General features: G+C 46.7%; 1 protein-coding gene and 1 pseudogene across 1 annotated transcript in view; one reads left to right on the top strand and one right to left on the bottom strand.

Annotated features, from left to right (window-relative positions):
• Window positions 1–8,277: 8,277 nt before the first annotated feature.
• LOC113240802 (protein arginine N-methyltransferase 1-like) lies at window positions 8,278–13,688 on the top strand (annotated as a pseudogene).
• Window positions 13,689–15,646: 1,958 nt separating this feature from the next.
• PRPS2 (phosphoribosyl pyrophosphate synthetase 2) overlaps window positions 15,647–19,450 on the bottom strand; it is a 37,713-nt gene continuing 33,909 nt past the window's right edge. Inside the window, exon 7 of the mRNA XM_026478136.4 lies at window positions 15,647–18,143. Coding sequence (XP_026333921.1) covers window positions 18,051–18,143 — 93 coding nt within the window. The 3' untranslated portion in view covers window positions 15,647–18,050. The remainder of the gene's footprint in view (window positions 18,144–19,450) is intronic.

Genomic DNA, 19,450 nt, shown 5'->3' with positions numbered 1-19,450 from the left:
GTCTAAATCCAAACAACCCAGTAGACTGACCTTCCTTCTTTTTTTGTGGGCGGCTTTCTGAACCTCAGCTCTATGGGCCTTTCCGGGGAGCTCATTCTTGGTCGCCTTGAAAGCTGCTGAGCGGCATCCCTGACCTCTCCCCACGAGATGCCAGTTGTGACAACCACAGATGTCTCCAGACATTGCAAAATATCCCCTGGGGGGCCGAAGCGCCCCAGGTTGAGAACCACTGTTTATAGATACTGGAGAGACAGGTCTAAATTTACCATGCTCTGTCCTCGCCTCCCCGCCCCTCAAAAGGCCCCTTCGGTTTGTAAGCAGTGCCAGAGCTTCCAGCTGGTTGACTCACTTCAGTAAAAAAAAGATCAGCCGCACTTGTAGCCTGGGGTCCTATGAAGCCTTGCTTCTCGAAGTGGGGTCTTTGCGAGAGCTGTTCCCTTCTTCACTGATGAACGGGTCCTTTCACAGTCAGAGTCAAAATATCTAGTTATGTTCAAAGGTCTTGAGTCCATCTCATCGACCTGGAGAGAATTTGAAAAATGCAGGTTGGCGTGGGGAGATCAGCTGAGAATGATCAGGGTTAATATCCTGAAAAGTCACCGGTGCCCCGGATCAGCTGAAAAACGACTAGATACAATAAAAATAGAGATCTTTCGGGGGGGGGGTTGTTAGGAGCCAGACACTGCTTTAACTGCTTAGTATGTATTATCTCGTCAAATACTAAAAAATTTTTTTTAAATGAAGTAGACATATTATTATTTTTTTTACAAGTACTGGAATTGACGCACATACCATGTATGCGATAGTTACACAGGCAGGAAACGTCAAATACCTTCTTATCAGACCAATTTGCTATGCAAACAATATGTACAAATCGATCGTTGTCTCACATATAAACAATGACCGATCCAGAGTGGCAATAGGAGGAGAGATCCCATTGAAAACAGTAACAAAAATAGGAACTATTTGGGAAGAGAACTGGCACAGAACGTTTGGGAACGAAGGAGGTGGGGAGGTAGGCACGAGACTAGAATGTTCTACCTCTCCGGCTGCGGGTTTTCCACCTGTCCCCGGGGCCACTCTGCACGCCTTTCCATCCTGCTCCGTGTCCCGGGGGGCTGAGAGGTATGAGCTTCGTCAACTGGTTGGTGCTAAAGGCTGCTGGTTGGGTTCAGCCAATGTGGAAAGGGCTCAGGGTATCTCTCCCCGTGGCTCCCTCTCTTTGCAAGGCTGTGGGTTGGGCTGCAACCCTCTAATGACGCCCTCGTCTCGTGACGCTCTCCTTGAGGCCACTCTTCCCGAATTGCGCTGATTGCTCCTTCCCCTTGCCATCGGAGGCCTGGGCCTGCTTAGACCTGCCCTGAGGTGCCCTACTGTCCCGATTTCCGTGAATTCTGTCCAAACTGTCTTTAAAAGGCACTTTGCTAAATTCGTCGGCTTCTTTCTTTGAGCGTGCTACCTGCTGCCCGCCAGGACCCTGGAGTCTGTGAAGGAGGTGTAAATAAATGAAGGGAAATAAGTCGCCGTTAGGGCTAGAGTCCACGACATGCTAAAAAATGGAAATCTTGCTTTAATTGATTTATAAATGCTGTGCAACCCCAACCAAATACCAATGGGATTTCATGAGTAACTTGCCAGATTGATTCTAAACAGGGAGGCATTTTCGAAATCAGTTGGGCATTTTTCTCTATCACAAAGATTGGGGTTCTCTCCTAAAATAAGGCTGACACCTAAAAGAATGAACAATAACCCCATAATATCTTGTCGTGTTGATTTTGTATTCGAATTTACCCAATTTGTCCCCAGTGTCATCTCCTTTCATAGAGTAAATATTTGTTATAGAAACGAGGCATTGGCGCTGACTGGGTTAAGAGCACATGTGAGAATACCCAGGTAATTTCTAAGTAGAAAAGTACCGAAGGGAGGATTTCGCTTCCAGATCTATAAACGCATTATAACGCTGCATTGCCCGTGGCAGGGTCCCGGCACCTCCATGAAAGAGACGAGAATTAGGAAAGGCACATATGTGACATCAGTTTAAAGTCACGTCAGTGACAAAAGAAATTATTAAAATAATGTTGGGCAGCTGGCTTAAAGTTTAGAAAAAATTAAGCTGTAGTCCTACCTCGTTTCTTACATCAAAATTAATTCCAGACGGTTCAAAAATTTAACTGTTAGACCTTGAACATGAAAAGTACTAGAAGAAACCCTAGAGAGATATTTTTACAATCTTAAAGTGAGAAAGTCCTTCCACATCTGAAGACAACAACAAACAAAAACCCAACAGCAACCACCTCCGAGTGCGAAAGGAAACACTGAGATATTTGACTACGTAAGAATAAATCTACTCTGCCATCTGTCAGGGAGGGATGAGGCTTTGTGACCAGCAAAGACACCTCCAGGTTTCTACGGTAAGAGCCTGAGAAATGGTGATACTCTGATTGTGGCGTATTGATTATGCTTTCTTGTATTGATCTTTGATTCGTAGCTCCTAGCTCCCCAGTGGTGCTACAGACCTCGGGAGTTAGGAACGCGCTGTCCGCAGCATCCTGTCCATAGCGGATGCTGAAGAAGCCAAGCTTTATGATGATGAAAGTGAAAGTGACCGTGAACACAAGAACAATTCGATGAGTTAGGTTAATTTTGAGAGGAAGTTGGTTACACAGATTAATCAATTGAAGTGACCAGTCATCTGAGTTTCACTAGCTTTTTAAATTAACCAGTTCAGTCAAGTGCCACTTGTCTAGTAGTCGAGTGTGAAGAAAGCCTATTTTTTTTAATTCAAAAATCCTAAGTCCTCCTTAAATCAATGTGCTGAATTCAGTAGTAGAGTGGTTATTGATTGTCTAATAATGGATATTAAGTCATTCTACTTTAGCTTCAATTATATCAGTAGCCTGGTTGTTTAAATAAAATCTTCCTTTTTCTGTCCAGCTTGATCTGGAAAACTTCCAGCTCTACAGAGAGTGGAAGGAATTACACGACCCAGCCTGTATGCGGGTTACCTGCGTGCAACAGCTGTTAAGAGCGGCCCTGCTGGTTTTCTCTCCTTGTATGTGGAGATATCTGTATATCTTTGTTTTCTTCATCATTTGAACGTTGCGAAAACATGACATTTTACCCGAAGTACATAAGCCTGTCTCTCCTAAAATAAGGATGACACCTCAGAGTTAACGATAATCCCATAAGTCCATCTCATGTTGATTCTATAGGCACACGTCCCCAGTGTGTCCCCAAACCACCCTTTATAGCTTTTCAATTTTTTTTTCTGATTCAGGAGCCACTCAAGTGTTCGCACAGTGAGTTTGACTACGTCTCTGTAAACTTTTTGCTCTTTCTTTATACAAAACCTTTTTTTTAATGTATGATCTCACCCCCAAAGGTGACTTTAAGCTCTGTGACAAAAATGTTCTTCTGAATGGCAGACCTGTATTTCCAGTTATGTGCTGGACGGTTTCATATATACAAGGAGGGACAAATTCTTCCAGAACAAAGCCCTAAGCGTTTGAAACAGTCAGGTGTAAAAGTTGGAAAAAAGTTTTTTTTACAAAAACTAAAAAACAAAAAAATCAGGGGCGCCTGGGTGGCACAGCGGTTAAGCGTCTGCCTTCGGCTCAGGGCGTGATCCCGGCGTTAAGGGATCGAGCCCCACATCAGGCTCCTCTGCTGGGAGCCTGCTTCTTCCTCTCCCACTCCCCCTGCGTGTGTTCCCTCTCTCACTGTCTCTCTCTCTGTCAAATAAATAAATAAAATCTTAAAAAAACAAAATAAAACAAAAAAAATAAAAAAAAAACCAAAAACGAACACTGCCATTTAAAAGCTACAAGAATTTTCTGTCTCCTTAGAGATCAAGGCAGCAAAATTTGTTATAGTTTTTTCTTTCGGATTTCTTCTCTCTTTCTCCCCCCACCCCCACCCCCGCCCGTTCCTTTCTCTGAAAACATTTTGGGTTTTTTTGGTTTTGGTTTTGTGGGTTTTTTTTTTAAAGGTTTTATTTATTTGAGAAAGAGAGAGCACAATCAGGGGGAAGGGCAGAGGGAGAAACAGACCCCCTGCTAAGCATGGAGCCCACCATGGGGCTCCATCTCAGGACCCCAAGACCATGACCCCAAGATCACGACCCCAGCCAAAATCAAGAGTCGGATGCCCAGCCGACTGACCCAGGCGCCCCCCTGAGAACATTCTGAATGGGGCTTTTAGTTGGGCAAATATAAGGCAAGGCCTTTAACTTTTTCTTTAATTTTAATAGAGACTACATAGTCACGAGGCAAGAACTAATGTATAGAAAACAGAAAAAGAACAAAAGGAAGGAAGGAAGTGAGATAGATTGATGGGGCTCTTAGGCAAATATAAAGGACTTATATTTGTTTTATATTTTAATACGTAGTATACATTTACGTGGTATAGAACATTTATAGATGGGGGAGAAATTGTGCTTGGGGTCCCCAAGACCACCCCCACGTTTAATGATTCACGAGGAGGATTCACGGGACTCAGCATATAGTTTACCCACAGCTATGATTCTTTATAGTGAAAGGACACAAACCAAAATCAGTATAGAGAAAGGGTGCATGGGGCAACGATGGGAGGAAGCCTGGCACAAGCTTCCAGAACCTTGTCCCAGGGGAGGCCCACAGGAAGCACTGAATACCCCTGCAAGCAGTTGTTTACAAGGCACATGTAAAATGTTGTCTACCAGGGAAATTCATTAGAGATGTGGCACTCAGGGTTTCTCGTGGGGGGACTGGTCCCATAGGCACCCTCTGCCTTGCACGTGCCAAAATTCCAGGCTCCCGGAAGGACAGCCGGTGTTCGACATACATCAGAGTGTTCACAAAAACGACTGAGTTGCAGTGAGCCACTCTTATCGATTCTGGGAATGGTGAGAACCCACTAGAAATCCCAGTCCCCAGATTCCAAAGGCCAACCTTCAAAGCGGGCCTTTCTGAGGAGAGCAGTCTGCAGCCCTGCTGCACGGTCTCTTCTGCAAGATACCTATGGGAACCCATGCGCACGTGGGTCCGGAGGGAGAGACGGTCCCCTCTCCTTAAGCATCCACCCCATCGCACCCCCCCCACCCCCATCTCCACAAGAAGCCATTGTCTGTGGTTTATCCTTACTTACCTTTCCAAAGTTTCTTTCTATCTGCAGACCACTGGCCTTGAGGGGAGTGAAGGACCAGAACTTTCCCAGGCCCGAGAAGCCAGAAGCCAGCACGTGTGTTGGAAGCGGCCTCGGCTTTCTGATTAGCCTAGCTACTTTTTTAGCAAAAATGTTTTTCTTTTTTTAGGTCACACAAAGGATTTTACTAACCTCCCTTTGTGTATCCGTAGACCTTGCCCTCCTCCGCAGAAAGAACAGAGTCCCCCCTGCACAGCACGAGACAGAGAGCCGACACCCCTCGCTCCACCCTGAGCACCGAGATAACGAGATAACGTTTGTAGCAGCACCATCGAGTGCACTACCCTGAACCCCTTTCAAAACCGCTGGGCTGGGCAGAAACCTCGGAGTTGGCCTTTGAACAAGAGCCCGCCTTCTCCCCAGGTTGCCGGCCTCCTGAATAAAGCTCCTATTGCTTGCCACTCAAAACGGGCTCTTGAGGGATGGCCTTTTGGGATGAAGGCCAGCCGAACTTGGGTTGGGTCACAGTACACTTTGTGAGCAAATACTTTGTTCCCCTCTTGTTTTTTCCATTCGGAGTTCTTGTACGCCTTCTGTCCCTGAGGATGTAGAGGGAGCACCCTCCTTCTTTTCGCACAGCTAGAGAGCATCCCGTTTCTGGGTATTGCGCAAGTTCTCTAACCATCTCTGTATCGATGGACATGTGGCGTATTTCAGATCTTTGCTATTACAAGCAGTCGTGCAACGACTAACCTTGAACTATGAGCCAACAACCTTCTGCTGAAGAGTTCCCTGTCAACTACCCCATAGGCTGAGTGATGACACATTGTCAGCCCAGTCCCCCGCGGCTTCGTTAGCTCAAGAGAAATTACTGGATGTTGAAGATAGACTGCTTCAAGTTCTCCCGTGAGAACAGGCCTCTCATTGGCTGGATGCCTTGTACTTGGTTTTCTAAGTCTGACTGCATTTCTTTTTTCCTTTTTGGTGGAAATAAAGAGGATCAGGAATGGCCCTTGGTGGGTCGTTAAGGTTTCGTGCAGGGTTGCTAAATTTAGCAAATTGGCACAGGCTTATACTAAACAATTATTTCTTGTTTATCTGAAGTTCAAATTTAATTGGGTATCCTGGATTTTATGTGGCAGCCCTGGTTTAGTGTCGTATTTTAATCTAGCGACTTAAACATTGCAGAACTCCTGGGATTAAGTGTCTGACATTGAAAGCAAGTGCAGACTTGAGCTGGCATCCAGCGCGGCGGCTGACAAGTACCCAGCTGGGGACAGAAGCCCCACGTTGCAGTCCCCGTCCTGCCGACGTGGACATCAAAGAAGTTCCACAGAAACTTCGCATCATCTATACTCTCCTAAAGCTGATGGGAACATAAATAAGGCCCTTACACAAATTGCTCCGGTCCACTGAATGCTGTGTTCCCAGCACGGGGAAGGAGGATGTCTTCCGTGTTTCTCTATGCGCGTTGCTTGATTTGGGCGAGCATGCGAACGAGGGCTAGGGATTAACCCCACCGCTTGCCGGATTTCTGCTGTTCCCTCTCGCAGATGCTGGCGGTCAGGGTCTGCTTGATAAAAGGGAGAGAGGACTTTAATGGCAACCATCAAGTCTTTTTAAAACGAGTCTCAACTTTTAACCCCTTCAGTTAGATACAACCATGACCGTTTTCAAATAATACTCTTTGTTAGAAATTTGCAGATACCATGAGCCAAAAACAGAACACAGCCTACAGAATTCATTGTGAAGCCCTAGTATCATCATTAACCTTGTCTTTTGTTTCTCTCCCCACCCCCCTATAGAGTGAAATACTTAGTCCTGTAAGTTTCATTTCACCTTGAAATGAAAGTGTTCTGACAAGTCCTCGACAGGATATGCAAATTCGTATAACAAAACCCTTCCTTCACATTGACAGCTGGTCCTGAGTAAGTATTAGTGTTCACTAGATGACTCCAAAGGGTCAGATGCTTTGAAAAAAGGCCCCAGATGCAAATAATGGAGTAGATGATGTGGTTCAAAAGAGAAAAGGCTATTTATGGACGTAATGGTCTCCAAGCAGTTTTGCCTGTTGCCTTGGAAAACCCAAAGTGGTTTCACCAAGTGGGCATTACTGATGGTCTGTCCCGTCATCTGGCTTCCATAGCCCCGTGAGTCGATTCGTTAGTAGCGAAGTATGGTGGAAAGACGCTCGCTTGGGATTTGAGGGACAGGGCTATCTTGTAAAAAACGTTAACTCCACACCCGCACATTCCTTCATCCTGTTGATGATTCCGTTGAGTTAGAAGCACCATCATTCACAATACTTGAGATGTTGCTGTGAAGGTATTTTGCGGATGTGATCAAGCTTTACATAATCGGTTGCCTTTAAGCAAAGGAGATTGCCCTTGATAACGTGGGTGGGCCTTATCAAATTAGTTGGATGCCTTAAAAGCAAAAACGGATTTCCCACAGGACAAGGGATTCCGCCCTAAGACTGTAACACAGAGATCCTGCCTGACTTGCCAGCCTCTGGCCTGCCCTACGGAATTTAGATTTGAAAAAATAACCATGATTTCACTGATTTTTTAAATTGTTCTTTACCTAACCAATGATATTGAAAACAATGGCGTTAAATAAAACTACTTCAATTATTTTTCTCTTGGTTCTAGCTTCCCTTCTACTTATTAAAGGAGAGTCTCATATTAATAGAACCATTGGAAATTACTTAGATATTAAGCAGTGTGTGTTGAACCGCTTATTATAAATGATTAAGTACTACTTGTTTTAATATTTTTTGGTAATAACTGTATTTTCACTAATGGAATATTAATAATACAAGAGCATTATCTTATAGTTTGTGTTGCTAGAAAACCAGCATTGTCTTTTTCTCTTCATAAATCAAAGCATTAGAGGGACACCTGGGTGGCTCAGTAGGTTAAAAGTCTGACTTCTCAGGTCATGGTCTCAGGGTCCTGGGATCGGGCCCTGCTTTAGGCTCCCTGCTCAGCGGGGAGTCTGCTTCTCCCTCTCCTCCCTCTGTCCCTTCTCCCTCACCCATGCTCTCTCTCATGCTCTCTCAAATAAATAAAATCTTAAAAATGTAAAAAAAATAAATGACATAAAATCAAAGCATTAGAAACAACTCAAATACCCCAAGCAACCAAGTACCTTGCAATGATAGCGGCTGAGTAAGGGAACACAAATTCAGAAACTTCTATTCTAGGTACATTTGAATCTTCAGATAAATTGAAAACTGTTATTCTCTCCAAATGGCCCCAAAGCAAGCCTAACTTCTGAGTTGAATACAAGACTTACAATTATGCACAATGAAAGCCACTGTAACTTACTAGAGCCAGAAGCATGTTTATTAAAGCAGGAAAGGATCTTTCCCCACATGACACACAGGGATCACCACCTCAGGAAGGCCCGGGCAACAATTTCATTGTTTTTTGTTGTACTTGTTGTTTTGTTTTTTTTAAAAGATTTTATTTATTTATTTTTCAGAGAGAGCGCAAGCAGGGGGAGCAGGAGAGGGAGAAGCGGGCTCCCCGCTGAGCAGGGAGTCTGATGCGGGGCTCGATCCCAGGACCCTGAGATCATGACCTGAGCCGAAGGCAGATGCTTAACCAACTGAGCCACCCAAGTGCCCCAATTTCATTGTTTTTCAAATTGAGATATAATTGACATATAACATTATATTAGTTTTAGGTGTACAACGTGATGATTCTGTATATATTGAGAAATGATCACCACAAGTCTAGTTAACCTCCACCACCACACACAGTTACACTTTTTTTTTAATCAACTGCATTTTAACCAGTATGTTTTGAAGGTCCTTAGGTGGTTCCATTGACTTTAATGCAACCAAGTTTGCCAACTACTACCCTAGAAAACTTGGCTTGCAGAGTAGTTCTCAAACTTTGGGGTACTGAACCCCATGGCTGCCCGCCATGCATGCCACACCCCTATACCCAGAGTTTCTGATACAATATGGCTGGGTGGGGCCTGAGAATTTGCCTTTTCCCTAAATGCCCCGGTGGTGCAGATGCTGCCCGTCCAGAACCACGCTTTGAGAACCACCGTCCTACAAAATTACCGTTATTGGAAAACCATCCATGACCCAGGGCTGTTATTTTGAATCTCCCCATGTTGGTATGACTCTGAGAAAGGACCAGGCAATGGCAGGGAGTGTAATTAAGACTTCGGAAGACAGAAGGTGAAGAAGCGAATCTACAGAAGCAAGCATTCAGGTTGATGGAAGTTGGTACAGCACCTTCGTGATACAGTGGTTAGTCATCAGAGGTTACCTGGGTTCCAGCAAACATCTCCCGGTTGAAGCGGCAAGAGGTCCTGCTTCTTCTAAGGCAGTGTGTGGCCTTACTGAGCCAGTCACTTCATCCCTTTGAGTCTTACTTTTCTTACCTGTAAAACGAGAGGGGACTCATTCGGTCTGGAATGTTCCATCTCATTCCAAATTCTGATCAATTCCATGACATTTGATAAGAGAGACGATGGACTCTGTGGTTTGAGCACTGAAGACTTTGGCCATTTCAGTGCACAGGAGTTCGACGGCCTTCGGCATCAGCATTAGTCTTCGCGCTGGCCTCTCACAGCAGGGGGAAAAAAATCACCAAAGGGCTGGGAAACCCGCCACCTGTGCAGTGCACCGAAAGCTCTGCTCTCCAGAGGTCACTTGAAGTCGGACTAGAATTCAGTCACGTCTTTGAAGGTTGCTCTGTTTACATCAGTTTCTTGATTCAAACAAAACCGAAAAAAACCACACCTCATGACCCATTCTAAGGCTGGAACCATTCCTAGAGGAAACTGAGAAAACAAGTTAACTTAGTGACTTACTCAAATCTCACCCAACTCCTGCCAGGCATAGGGGTCAGCGTGTGTAGCCCTGCATCCCAAGGATTATGTGATTATATTGGCATTAATTTCAAGTCCTACCAAAACAACGCTGCTCCATTTTTTTAAGTGATTGGTGATGGCCATTGCCTTATTCACTTTGTTCCAGAAGGCTTTTTTACTTGAAATTGGCCCAGAAGCCAGGATGATCTACTCTAGAATTCTGACCTGAATGCATGTCAGCAAAGAGGATCAAGAAGGTCCCGGTTGGAATCTACCAGTGGTTCTCAACCAGGGGCGAGTTTGCCCCCCCCCCCCGGGAACATGTGGCAATGTCTGGAGACATGTTTTTGGTTGTTACAAATGTGTGTGTGTGGTGGGGGGTTGGGGGAGGCCTTGCTTACCGACATCTCTTAGGTAGAGGCCAGGAAGGCTGCTAAGCCTGCTATGGTTCACAGGGCAGAACCCACGGCAAGGGGTGGTCCAGGTCAAAATACCAGTAGTGCTGAGGCTGACAAACCCTGACATAAATTCTCCTGGGGGAGCAAAAGAAAATGGCCAGAGGGACAAAAAGGAGGGAGCAGAGGGGATCTGTCCCTGGGGGGAGGCATCTGAGCCCAGGAAAAGCCCGATCCTCACTAGCTCATCCAGCTTCCCTCCCCTTTCCTCAGCAACTGCCCCCCCGCCCCGGCTTTTCTTCACCTCTGGCCTTCCCTGCCCGCATTCTGAAATGCCTCCATCAGGGACCCTGAGACATTTCTTGGGGATAAAATTGGCTCTGAGGAAAATACATGATAAACAGAAGCAGCTAGTAAATGTAGGAAAAAATGCTTAACAGCAGAAGCGCAGCAGAAATGGCTATTAAAACAATAAAGCATCTTAAAGCAGGTTTTTAACCAGAAGAGATGTGCTCACACTTTTTAAACAGGTGCACTTTTGTTCTATTTACATTTAATGCTGAGTGTGAGTGCCTTGGTAGGCTCAAGATAGAAATGATTCTGATTTCAGATTTTTTTTTTTTGAACACTATCAAACATACACAAAGCTAAAGCAAGATACAGCCGAAAACGGGGTGGGGGAGAAAGTGCTGTGATCAGCTCTTTCTGACCACCCACCGCTATGGCGGGCCCTGGCCCCAAATAAATGATCGCATCCAATCAAAATACATGGAAGCCAGCGGCATGCCTCAGATCGATTACACTGCCTACCTTGTGAGCGTACAACCAAACAGTGTCAAATGACCAGAGTCGGAACCGTGTTCATGACTGCACCGATGCAAACTGGGAAGGAATTAGTGACTCATCAAAAACCAGTCTTCTTGTCCCATCTGGTTTTTCTCTGCACGCTCTTTAATTCTTAGGACGTTGTCTGTGAATTTTGTCTTCACCGTGTTGCCCTTTGAAGGCTCTGAACGCAGTCAGTGGGGAAATGAACGCACCATTGCTGAGGACAGAGGTCTGTCCCCTCTTCAATACTAGGAGACTGCTCAGTAGCTCTGGTCCTAAACAGAGGATATTCTGGGGCTTAAAGAGATGTAGGGTTCGTTCCTTGGTCCCTCAAGTAAGTACATGTCAGTGGCACTTCCTGAGTTCATTCTAGAGCAAATATCTATCAAAATGTGCCTCCAAGGAGTCACCCTGATGGTTTTAAAGAGTGACACAAATTCAGCTTTTGTCCTTAATTTTTTTCTGTGATTCATAGTCTTGGCTTCAGTGTGAGAAGATACTGGATTTGACGCTCCCTTGTCTAGGGAAACTCAGAGGATTATACACCCTCAGACATGGATGGCCAAGTGCTCACAGATCCATGACCCCCCTCAATGCTCGGAAGGGCAGTGTCCATCAGTGGACGTTCGGGACACTCTGCCCTTTCCTTGGACTGTGCCCCGGGGTCTCTAAAGACCACCTTCGGCGTTGAGGGCAGCTGTGCCAAGGACTGGCAGTCACGCCGGGTCTCAAATGCATTTTCTAAAAGCGCCTCCCTTTTTCCTCCTTTGTGACTACAGCCCTTCCATGTCTCCTGTTAATTGACAAGGCATTTAGTAAGAACTGTGATGTCACAGGTCACTGGCACGTAGTTGGGCTTGTCATATAGCCTACTTTTTGTTGCACCTGGCACAAAATCAGAGCCATGCTCATGGGATTCCTTAGCTGAGGCAAGCGCTGGGGATCCAGAACCATCTACCTCAGAAGATAGAATGAGGGTGACCAAGCGTGCTGGTTTGCTCAGGACTGAGGGGCCTCCTGGGATGCAAGGCTTCCAGCGCGAAAATTGAGAAAGTTCCCAGTCAGCCAAAACAGGTGGTTCACCTGATAGGGAAGTAACAACCACCTTTGCCTCTTTGGAACCACAAGCTTTAGTTAGTAGCTATTCCCACTCAATTTAGAATGGATAGCATAGCCTATTAAAACTATCAAAACCCCTACTAAAGGAGACTTCAGCAATCATCTCCTCAGACTCAGAGTGGTGTAGACATTTTCCCAAGGTCACACAGCCTGCTAGTGGCATATCAGGAACCAGACTGGATTGCCACACTCCCGATTCAGGACACCGTCCACTGCATGCCATCTTTCACTTTCCCAGTCTCTTTTTATCGCTCTTTTAAAGTGTAAATGAAAAAATAAAATAAAATGTAAAAGGGCTTCTGCTGGTTTTTCTTTTGACCTTGGGACTCTGCCATTAGAACAGTGTGAACCGGGAAGGGGGGATGGCAAGGAATGGGTGCGGGTGAGGACGGTGGCAGCCGAGGCCACAAACCGCATCGTGGAGGTCTCCCGTGGCTGGACAGAAAGCAGCGAGAGGCCCAAGGCCGAGGACATGACATCCAAAGATGACTACTTTACTCCTAGGCTCCCTTCGGCATTCAAGAAAAAAAAAAACCTCCATGTTTCACAACCCGCCCCTCTTCAAGGACAAGGTGGTGCTGGACATGGGCTCAGGCACAGGGATCCTCTGTAGGTTGGCGGCCAAGGCTGGAGCCCGCAAGGTCACTGGGATCGAGTGTTCCAGTATCTCTGATTTTGCGGCAAAGATCACCAAAGCCAACAAGTTAGAGCACGTGGTGACTGTCGTCAAGGGGAGGGGGAAGGAGGCAGAGCGTCCGGCCGAGAAGGTAGCCATGAGCACCAGCAAGGGCACGGGCTGCTGCCTCTCCTTCGGGCCAACGCTCAACACCGTGCTCAGTGCCCTTGGCAAGCGCCTGGCACCTGACGGCCTCATCGTCCCAGACCGAGCCGCTCGGTACGTGACAGCCGTGAAGACCGGCGGTGCAAAGACAAGATCACTGCCGGGAGAACATATATGCTTTTGACGTGTCTTGCATCAAAGACGTGGCCGTCAAGGAGCCCCTGGGGGAGGTGCTGGACCCCACGCAGCTGCTCACCAACGCCTGCCTCATAAAGGAGGTGGACGCCTGCACGGTCAAGGTGGAAGACTGGCCTTCACCTCCCCTCCTGCCCGCAAGATGCGGAATGGCGACGTGCCTGCGCTGGTGGCCTCCTTCAACATCAAGTTCACCTGCTGCGAAGGATGGGCTTTTCCACCAGCTCCGGGGCCCCCTGGACACGCACGGGAAGCAGACCGTGCTCTGCGCGGAGGACCCCCTGGCAGCAAAGACGGGCGAAGAGATCTTTGGCACCATTGGCATGGGGCCCGCTGCCAAGAATCATCACGACCCGGCCTTCACGGGCCAGCTGTGTGAGCTGTCCCGCTCCACTGGCTACCGGACGCACTGACGGGGCACCGGCTTCTCCCACCCTGGGCAGCCCTGCGTAGGCCCGGGGGCTCCCTCTTCCTCTCCTTCCGAAGGGGTCTTAGGGACCTGGGCTGGGGAGAGCACATGACTGTGTTTTCTGTAACTGACATTCTCTTTTGGTTGCATTGACACCAATGAATCCTCAGCTAGGAAAAAGAAGAAAAAGTATAATCTGCCCTTACTGTTTCTGTTGGGCACCACTTTTTGTTGGCTTTATGCTGGCTGGGAAGGAGAATCGAATCGGGTTGTTGTGAATGGCCTCAATTGATCACGTCTCTTACTGTAGGCCATTCTAGAATCCCCGTCACCTCTACAGCCACTGAAGTATTTTCAACACGCCATCATTTGTTGCCACCAAACACTGCCGGGGACAGAGACGGTCACACGCCAGGGCAACGTGACCTTGGGTGAGGCGGTCGTGCTTGTGACTAGACCACACAGGCAAGCGGCTTAACATCTAGAAAATGCCATGAAAATCTTGCTTCACATCTAGTTACATTCTTTCCGAGGGAAGATTTACGATGCCTGCTCTAAAAGGTGGAATTAATGTACAATTGGCTCCAAGCACTGTACGGAGATCTCATTCAATCCTCATCACCTCCCGATCGAGATACTATTATCCCATTTCTCATCTATGCAAACTGAGGCACGAGAGGTGAGGCAACTCTCCCAAAGAGCTTTTGTGCTTGTTTGAACTGTGCTAAGTGGTGAAATCTGCTTCTGAGCATCACGCGCTTGGCCTTCAGAGGAGAAAACAGAGTTCAGAGACCACAGCAAAGGAAAGCAATTCCGAGCGCAGCTCTGGAAAGCAAGGGCAGGGAGGAGGCGGAGGGGTGTGTACTGCGCTACAAGGAAATCCGTCAGTAGGTGAAGATTTGTAGTAAAAAGGAGGGATTCTGTTGACTTCTCCACGCAATATACATGAACGATACGGTGACATGCTTCAGCCCTCAGCTTCCATCTTCATTGGCCATCCTCACTCAAACCTGTCACATATCGAATGCCTTATGCTGCCCTGCTTCAGTCGCTGCTGGAATACAGCCATCTGGTTCTGGAAAATTCTGTCACGAATAATCATCTATAACGGCAGTCCCTTCACAAAGCCCTTTCTGATCTCTCCAGCCCGATTCGATCCTCTGGACCCCTTAATATTTCCTCTTTCCCTTTGTCATTTAACCTGCCCGCCCTGTACGGCTGCCGGTAGATTAGCTAGGATCTGCCGAGATGAAACACCGCGTTTCAAAGAGTTGTGACAGCGTTATTACGTGTAACTGCAAAGCTGAAGTTTTTGGACTCCAACTCTCCATTTTCTTTCTCCCTTCTAGCACATTCCATCATGTTGTGTCTTAAACCGTGATCGTCTCTGGCAGACTGTATTTCAGTTCCTTGTATTTTACTGAAACTTTTGAGACAAAATGCTGCCCCTCTCAGCACTATCCACACTTTAAAGCTGAGCTTTAGTGGGAGAACAGAATTATAAATTTACTTTGTCCCACAAGAGTAACCTAAAGCATCACTAAACAGGTAGTTGCCTTATGGGAGCAGGAAAGTCTTCTTGGTGCTTCTGAAATCAAAGCAGATGAAAGGCCTCGATGGGACCTACGTTTGAGTTTGGTCTGCTCCAATCCCTGAACTTTGGACATGACTACTTTAGCATGTAAGTGCACTGTGCTGTCTCCAATTTTACAGGCAACATCTAGAATTATTAACATGGATATCTTCCGTGGCACAGCTGTTACACTTTGGGACAAGGAGGCTGCTGGTCAGTCCCGAAAGAAATACCTTCACAATGGAGAAGAGCTGACTTCAGTTAACTTCTGGCTTCTCTGTACTTTTATACGCCAGGCTAGAATCACGAAGTAGCAAACACGTTCAGGAACCCCATCAACACACACCACTCCCTCAAACCACAGCCCTCCGCAAGGAGGACACGAACTATAACAGAAAGAAGTAGCAGGATTTTATTGAAATGTTTTAGTACAGTGTTGGCTGATCTTACAATCCTATACGCTAAACCAATACAAGCACCGCGAACAATACGTTCCCGAATCTAGTGGACTTGGGGACGAAGGCAAGTTCTAACAGGAGCATCTGCAAGTTGATTAACACACTTTCAGCTGGAGGACGAGCAGCCTCGGTGTGTGTGCATCTCTGTGGCTCCCCTTTCCGGCTGCGCACACGCGAGTCGAGCCCCACGCGGCAGAGCTGGACCGGACCCGTACATCTGTGGTTGCACCTCACGTCTGCACACAAGCGATCGGGCCGCTCCTGGGGCCGCCTTCATCATCTTCCTCAAACTGAAACCGTCACACAGTTGAGGTCTACACTGCCACTGTGTATGGCCAAGTCTAGTCGACTCAGTTAATACAACAGAACTACTTGAAAACAAAAAGTGAGGCTAAAAGAGAGAAACAATCAGTTGTTAATTCAATAATGACAATGCAGATTTTTATCCGAGATTATTTTGAAACTAGCTCTCTACCTTAGACTCAATCTTAAGAGGAAAGGATTATGTTTAAATCAACTTTTTTCAGTCATGTCACCGTGTCTACGCTCGTATGCCGAGGCCATCTCCCTGTGCGTGTCTGCCACTACATTTGCGTTGGTCTGTGCACAGAAATCCCAAGAAACAGAGAGCCCTCATTTATCAAAACCGAAAATTACACACGTTTCAGTGGGCCTTTACATTATCAAGTGGACACTTCCTAGACAGTCAATCCATACTGCCTAGCTGACTGCAGCAGGCCAGAAGACCACTGTCTTTCCCAAAAACCATTTTAAGGACCAGGAAAACACTGGTCTCTGCAATGACCCAACGATACTTTTTAACTTCAACTTCTGCTGTGGTAAAGTTTGAAACCTTAAAGATTGCTGTTCAAGTCTGTCCTGCAAAATTTAGATCAGACGATTTCCTCTCTTCAAGTTTTAAGATTCAGCAGAAGGAAGGGACTGTTACTATTCCCAGGCTCTGTCTATGCAGGCAAATTCTCTTCTTTCGGGGCTAAAGAATTCAGTTGTGCACCAACACGCATATAGCAAAACTCACAGGGACTCAATGCTCGCCTTCCGCTGCAGGCGGGGAGGGACCCTCCTGAGGAGGGTGCTGTCAAGGGCCATGTGTGGATAAAGCAAGCTTTGCCTCCACGATCGCTCTTGGGCCACCATTTGAACATTATCTTCATGAAACAATGAACGCTTACTTATCTGTACTTTCTCTGTAGGCCTTGCTTACCCGCGTTTTTCATGGGATGGTTTTAGTTAAAATCATCAGTAGTCTAGTAGATTTGCTACTTCTGATTACAAAAGGCAAAAGAATATTAAAACAAAGGAGGTAATGTTTAAATATGCATTTGGTGGTACTCACAAAAATTCACCTTTTTATTATGTCAAAAACAATGAACAGACTAGTAAATCTGAGGGGACTCAGGGGAGTCTTCGCTTTGGTGGAAACCCACAACATGAAATTATTGGAAAAAGGGCGAAGTAAAAGCTAGAGCTAACGAGAGGCCATAAAACAAGATGGCGGGACAGGAGGAGCCCGGGATGGCCAGGGCACTGCGTGAGTGGCCCCAGCGAGCCTGCAGGGTCTATCTTGACACTTCCCCTATCAGATCTATTGCTGAACATAATTTTGGAATTTTAGAACATGACATTTCAGGTAAGTGATATAGCTGTAACATGTTTTTCAGAAGTGGCAATAAAAAAATACTGATTGCCTCTGATATGTCTAATGTTTATCAGAAAGTAAATGTGTCAGTGGCCATCTGAGGCTGCATAAAATTTGGTCAAATCAAGCACAATAACCACAATGGTTTATCTGAATCCTGGTTCCTAATAAAAGAAAAAAATAAAACCAAATTCAGGGTATTATAAATTTTCTAAGGTTCACTCGGAAGTAAAAGGCTAATTCTGTATACAGGGTTTTACCCAAATGTCCATAGGCATTATCCTCATTTACACAGAAGGCTTTAATCTGAAGTCACCTTTGGCAACCTCGAAACATATCAACTATGAACTTCCGCAGAATTACATACTTGCAAGTTGTGGCCTCAAAGTACTGGCGAAACAAAGAAAAGGGTCACCTGTCCGAACAAGTCAGGATGACGAAACAGATCTCATTAACGACAGTTCACTTAAAAAGATCAAATAACCACCACCCTCCCCCCAAAACTGGAAATAAATGCTCTCGAGCTTGAGAAGGGGGAAATAATGCATCATGGAGGATATAAAGATCGGATGCTTTTGCATTATTCTAGAATTGCTGAGTCCTAAACCTAAGAAGTCAGGCGAGCGCGCACGAGTGAGCAGCCAGGGCAGGCTGGCTCCACACCCCCGCCGGGGTCTAGAGTGGCACGTGGCTGAACAGGTAGGACACAGATTCGCCGTTGTGCGTTCTTCGGATCGCCTCTGCCAAGATCATCGAGATATCAATAACCTGAAGGCCAACAGAAAAGGGGAGAGGACAGTGGCACACCTCAGTCATATTTAATGAAAACCTTAGAAGCCAGAGAGCCCAGAAACAATTTCACCAGCACGCAGCCACATGCAATCACCAAAACCTCCCACACTCGTTTCGATCTTCACATTACAAACACGCGTGCGTTCGGGGAAGCGAGACTTTGAGTGCAGATACTCAAAGGCTTTTCAGGATCCTTGTTAACCAGAGAGATCCTTTTCTTGGGGTGTCTCTTGTTTAATTTTACTCAATCGTGACATGCAAGGTTTTCTTCTGCCTTGGTTTCCAAAAATGCAGTGACTGCGTCACTTAAGCACGGCTGCGATCCCCTCACTCAGGGGTCGGCAAACTAGCTTTTCGGTGAAAGGCCCAGTAGGAAGTATTTTCAGCTTTGTGGGCCAGACTCAACTCAGCCATTGCAGCGTGAGGACAGCCACAGACAATACGTCAATGAATGAGTGTGGCTGTGATCCAACAAAACTTTATGCACAAAACCAGACGGTGGGCCAGACTGGGCCTGGGGGCCGCCGTTTGCGGGCTCTCAACTACTGTCAGGCAGGTAGGAGAACCTAAGGCAAAGCGATTCTGACCATTTTCAAATGTTTCCCCCCCGTGCCAAATGAACCTCGCTGCTGCTGGATGGATTCGAGATCGTGAAGCAGGTCACCCGCTCCGCCTCTGTGCTCTAATGGCGAGAACGGAGGCGCTTCGCGATGAAATGACTTGCCCAGGTTCCCCGCGACACACAGCCCACACGGGGACTCCGCTCCCTTCCACAGTTCAGGACGGTTGGTATAATGGGATTACCGCCAAATCTCTAGCGGCCTCCCAAGTCAGGAAAGGGCAGGAAGGGACAAAGCCTGAAGAGCCTTAGCACTGCCCGTGGTGTTTTTTTCCATTTTTAAAAATTGTGGTAAAATATATATAATGTAAAAATTGCCATTTAAAGCACACAATTCAGTGGCATTAACTGCATTCTCGTGCTGTGGAGCCATCGCCGCTGCCCATTTCCAAAACCTTTTCATCAGCCCAGACAGCGGCTCTGTCCGCGTCAGGCACCAGCTGCCCATCCCCGCCCCCAGCCCTTGGCGACCACCACTCTCGTTTCTGTCTCTCAACTGGACTACTCGGGGCCCCTCAGAGAAGTGGGATCACACAATGTCTGTCCTTCCGTGTCTGGCTGCTTTCACTCAGCATCACGTTCCCAAGTTCATCCATGTTGTCGCGTATGTCAGAATAGCCTTCCTACTGAAGGGTGAACGACGGTCCACTGCATGGACCGCACC

The sequence above is a fragment of the Ursus arctos genome, chromosome X (genome assembly GCF_023065955.2).
Source record: "Ursus arctos isolate Adak ecotype North America chromosome X, UrsArc2.0, whole genome shotgun sequence".
In the NCBI taxonomy this organism is placed as follows: domain Eukaryota; kingdom Metazoa; phylum Chordata; class Mammalia; order Carnivora; family Ursidae; genus Ursus; species Ursus arctos.
Note: the sequence above shows the minus strand (reverse complement) of the source record. Positions and strands in the feature narration are given on the sequence as shown.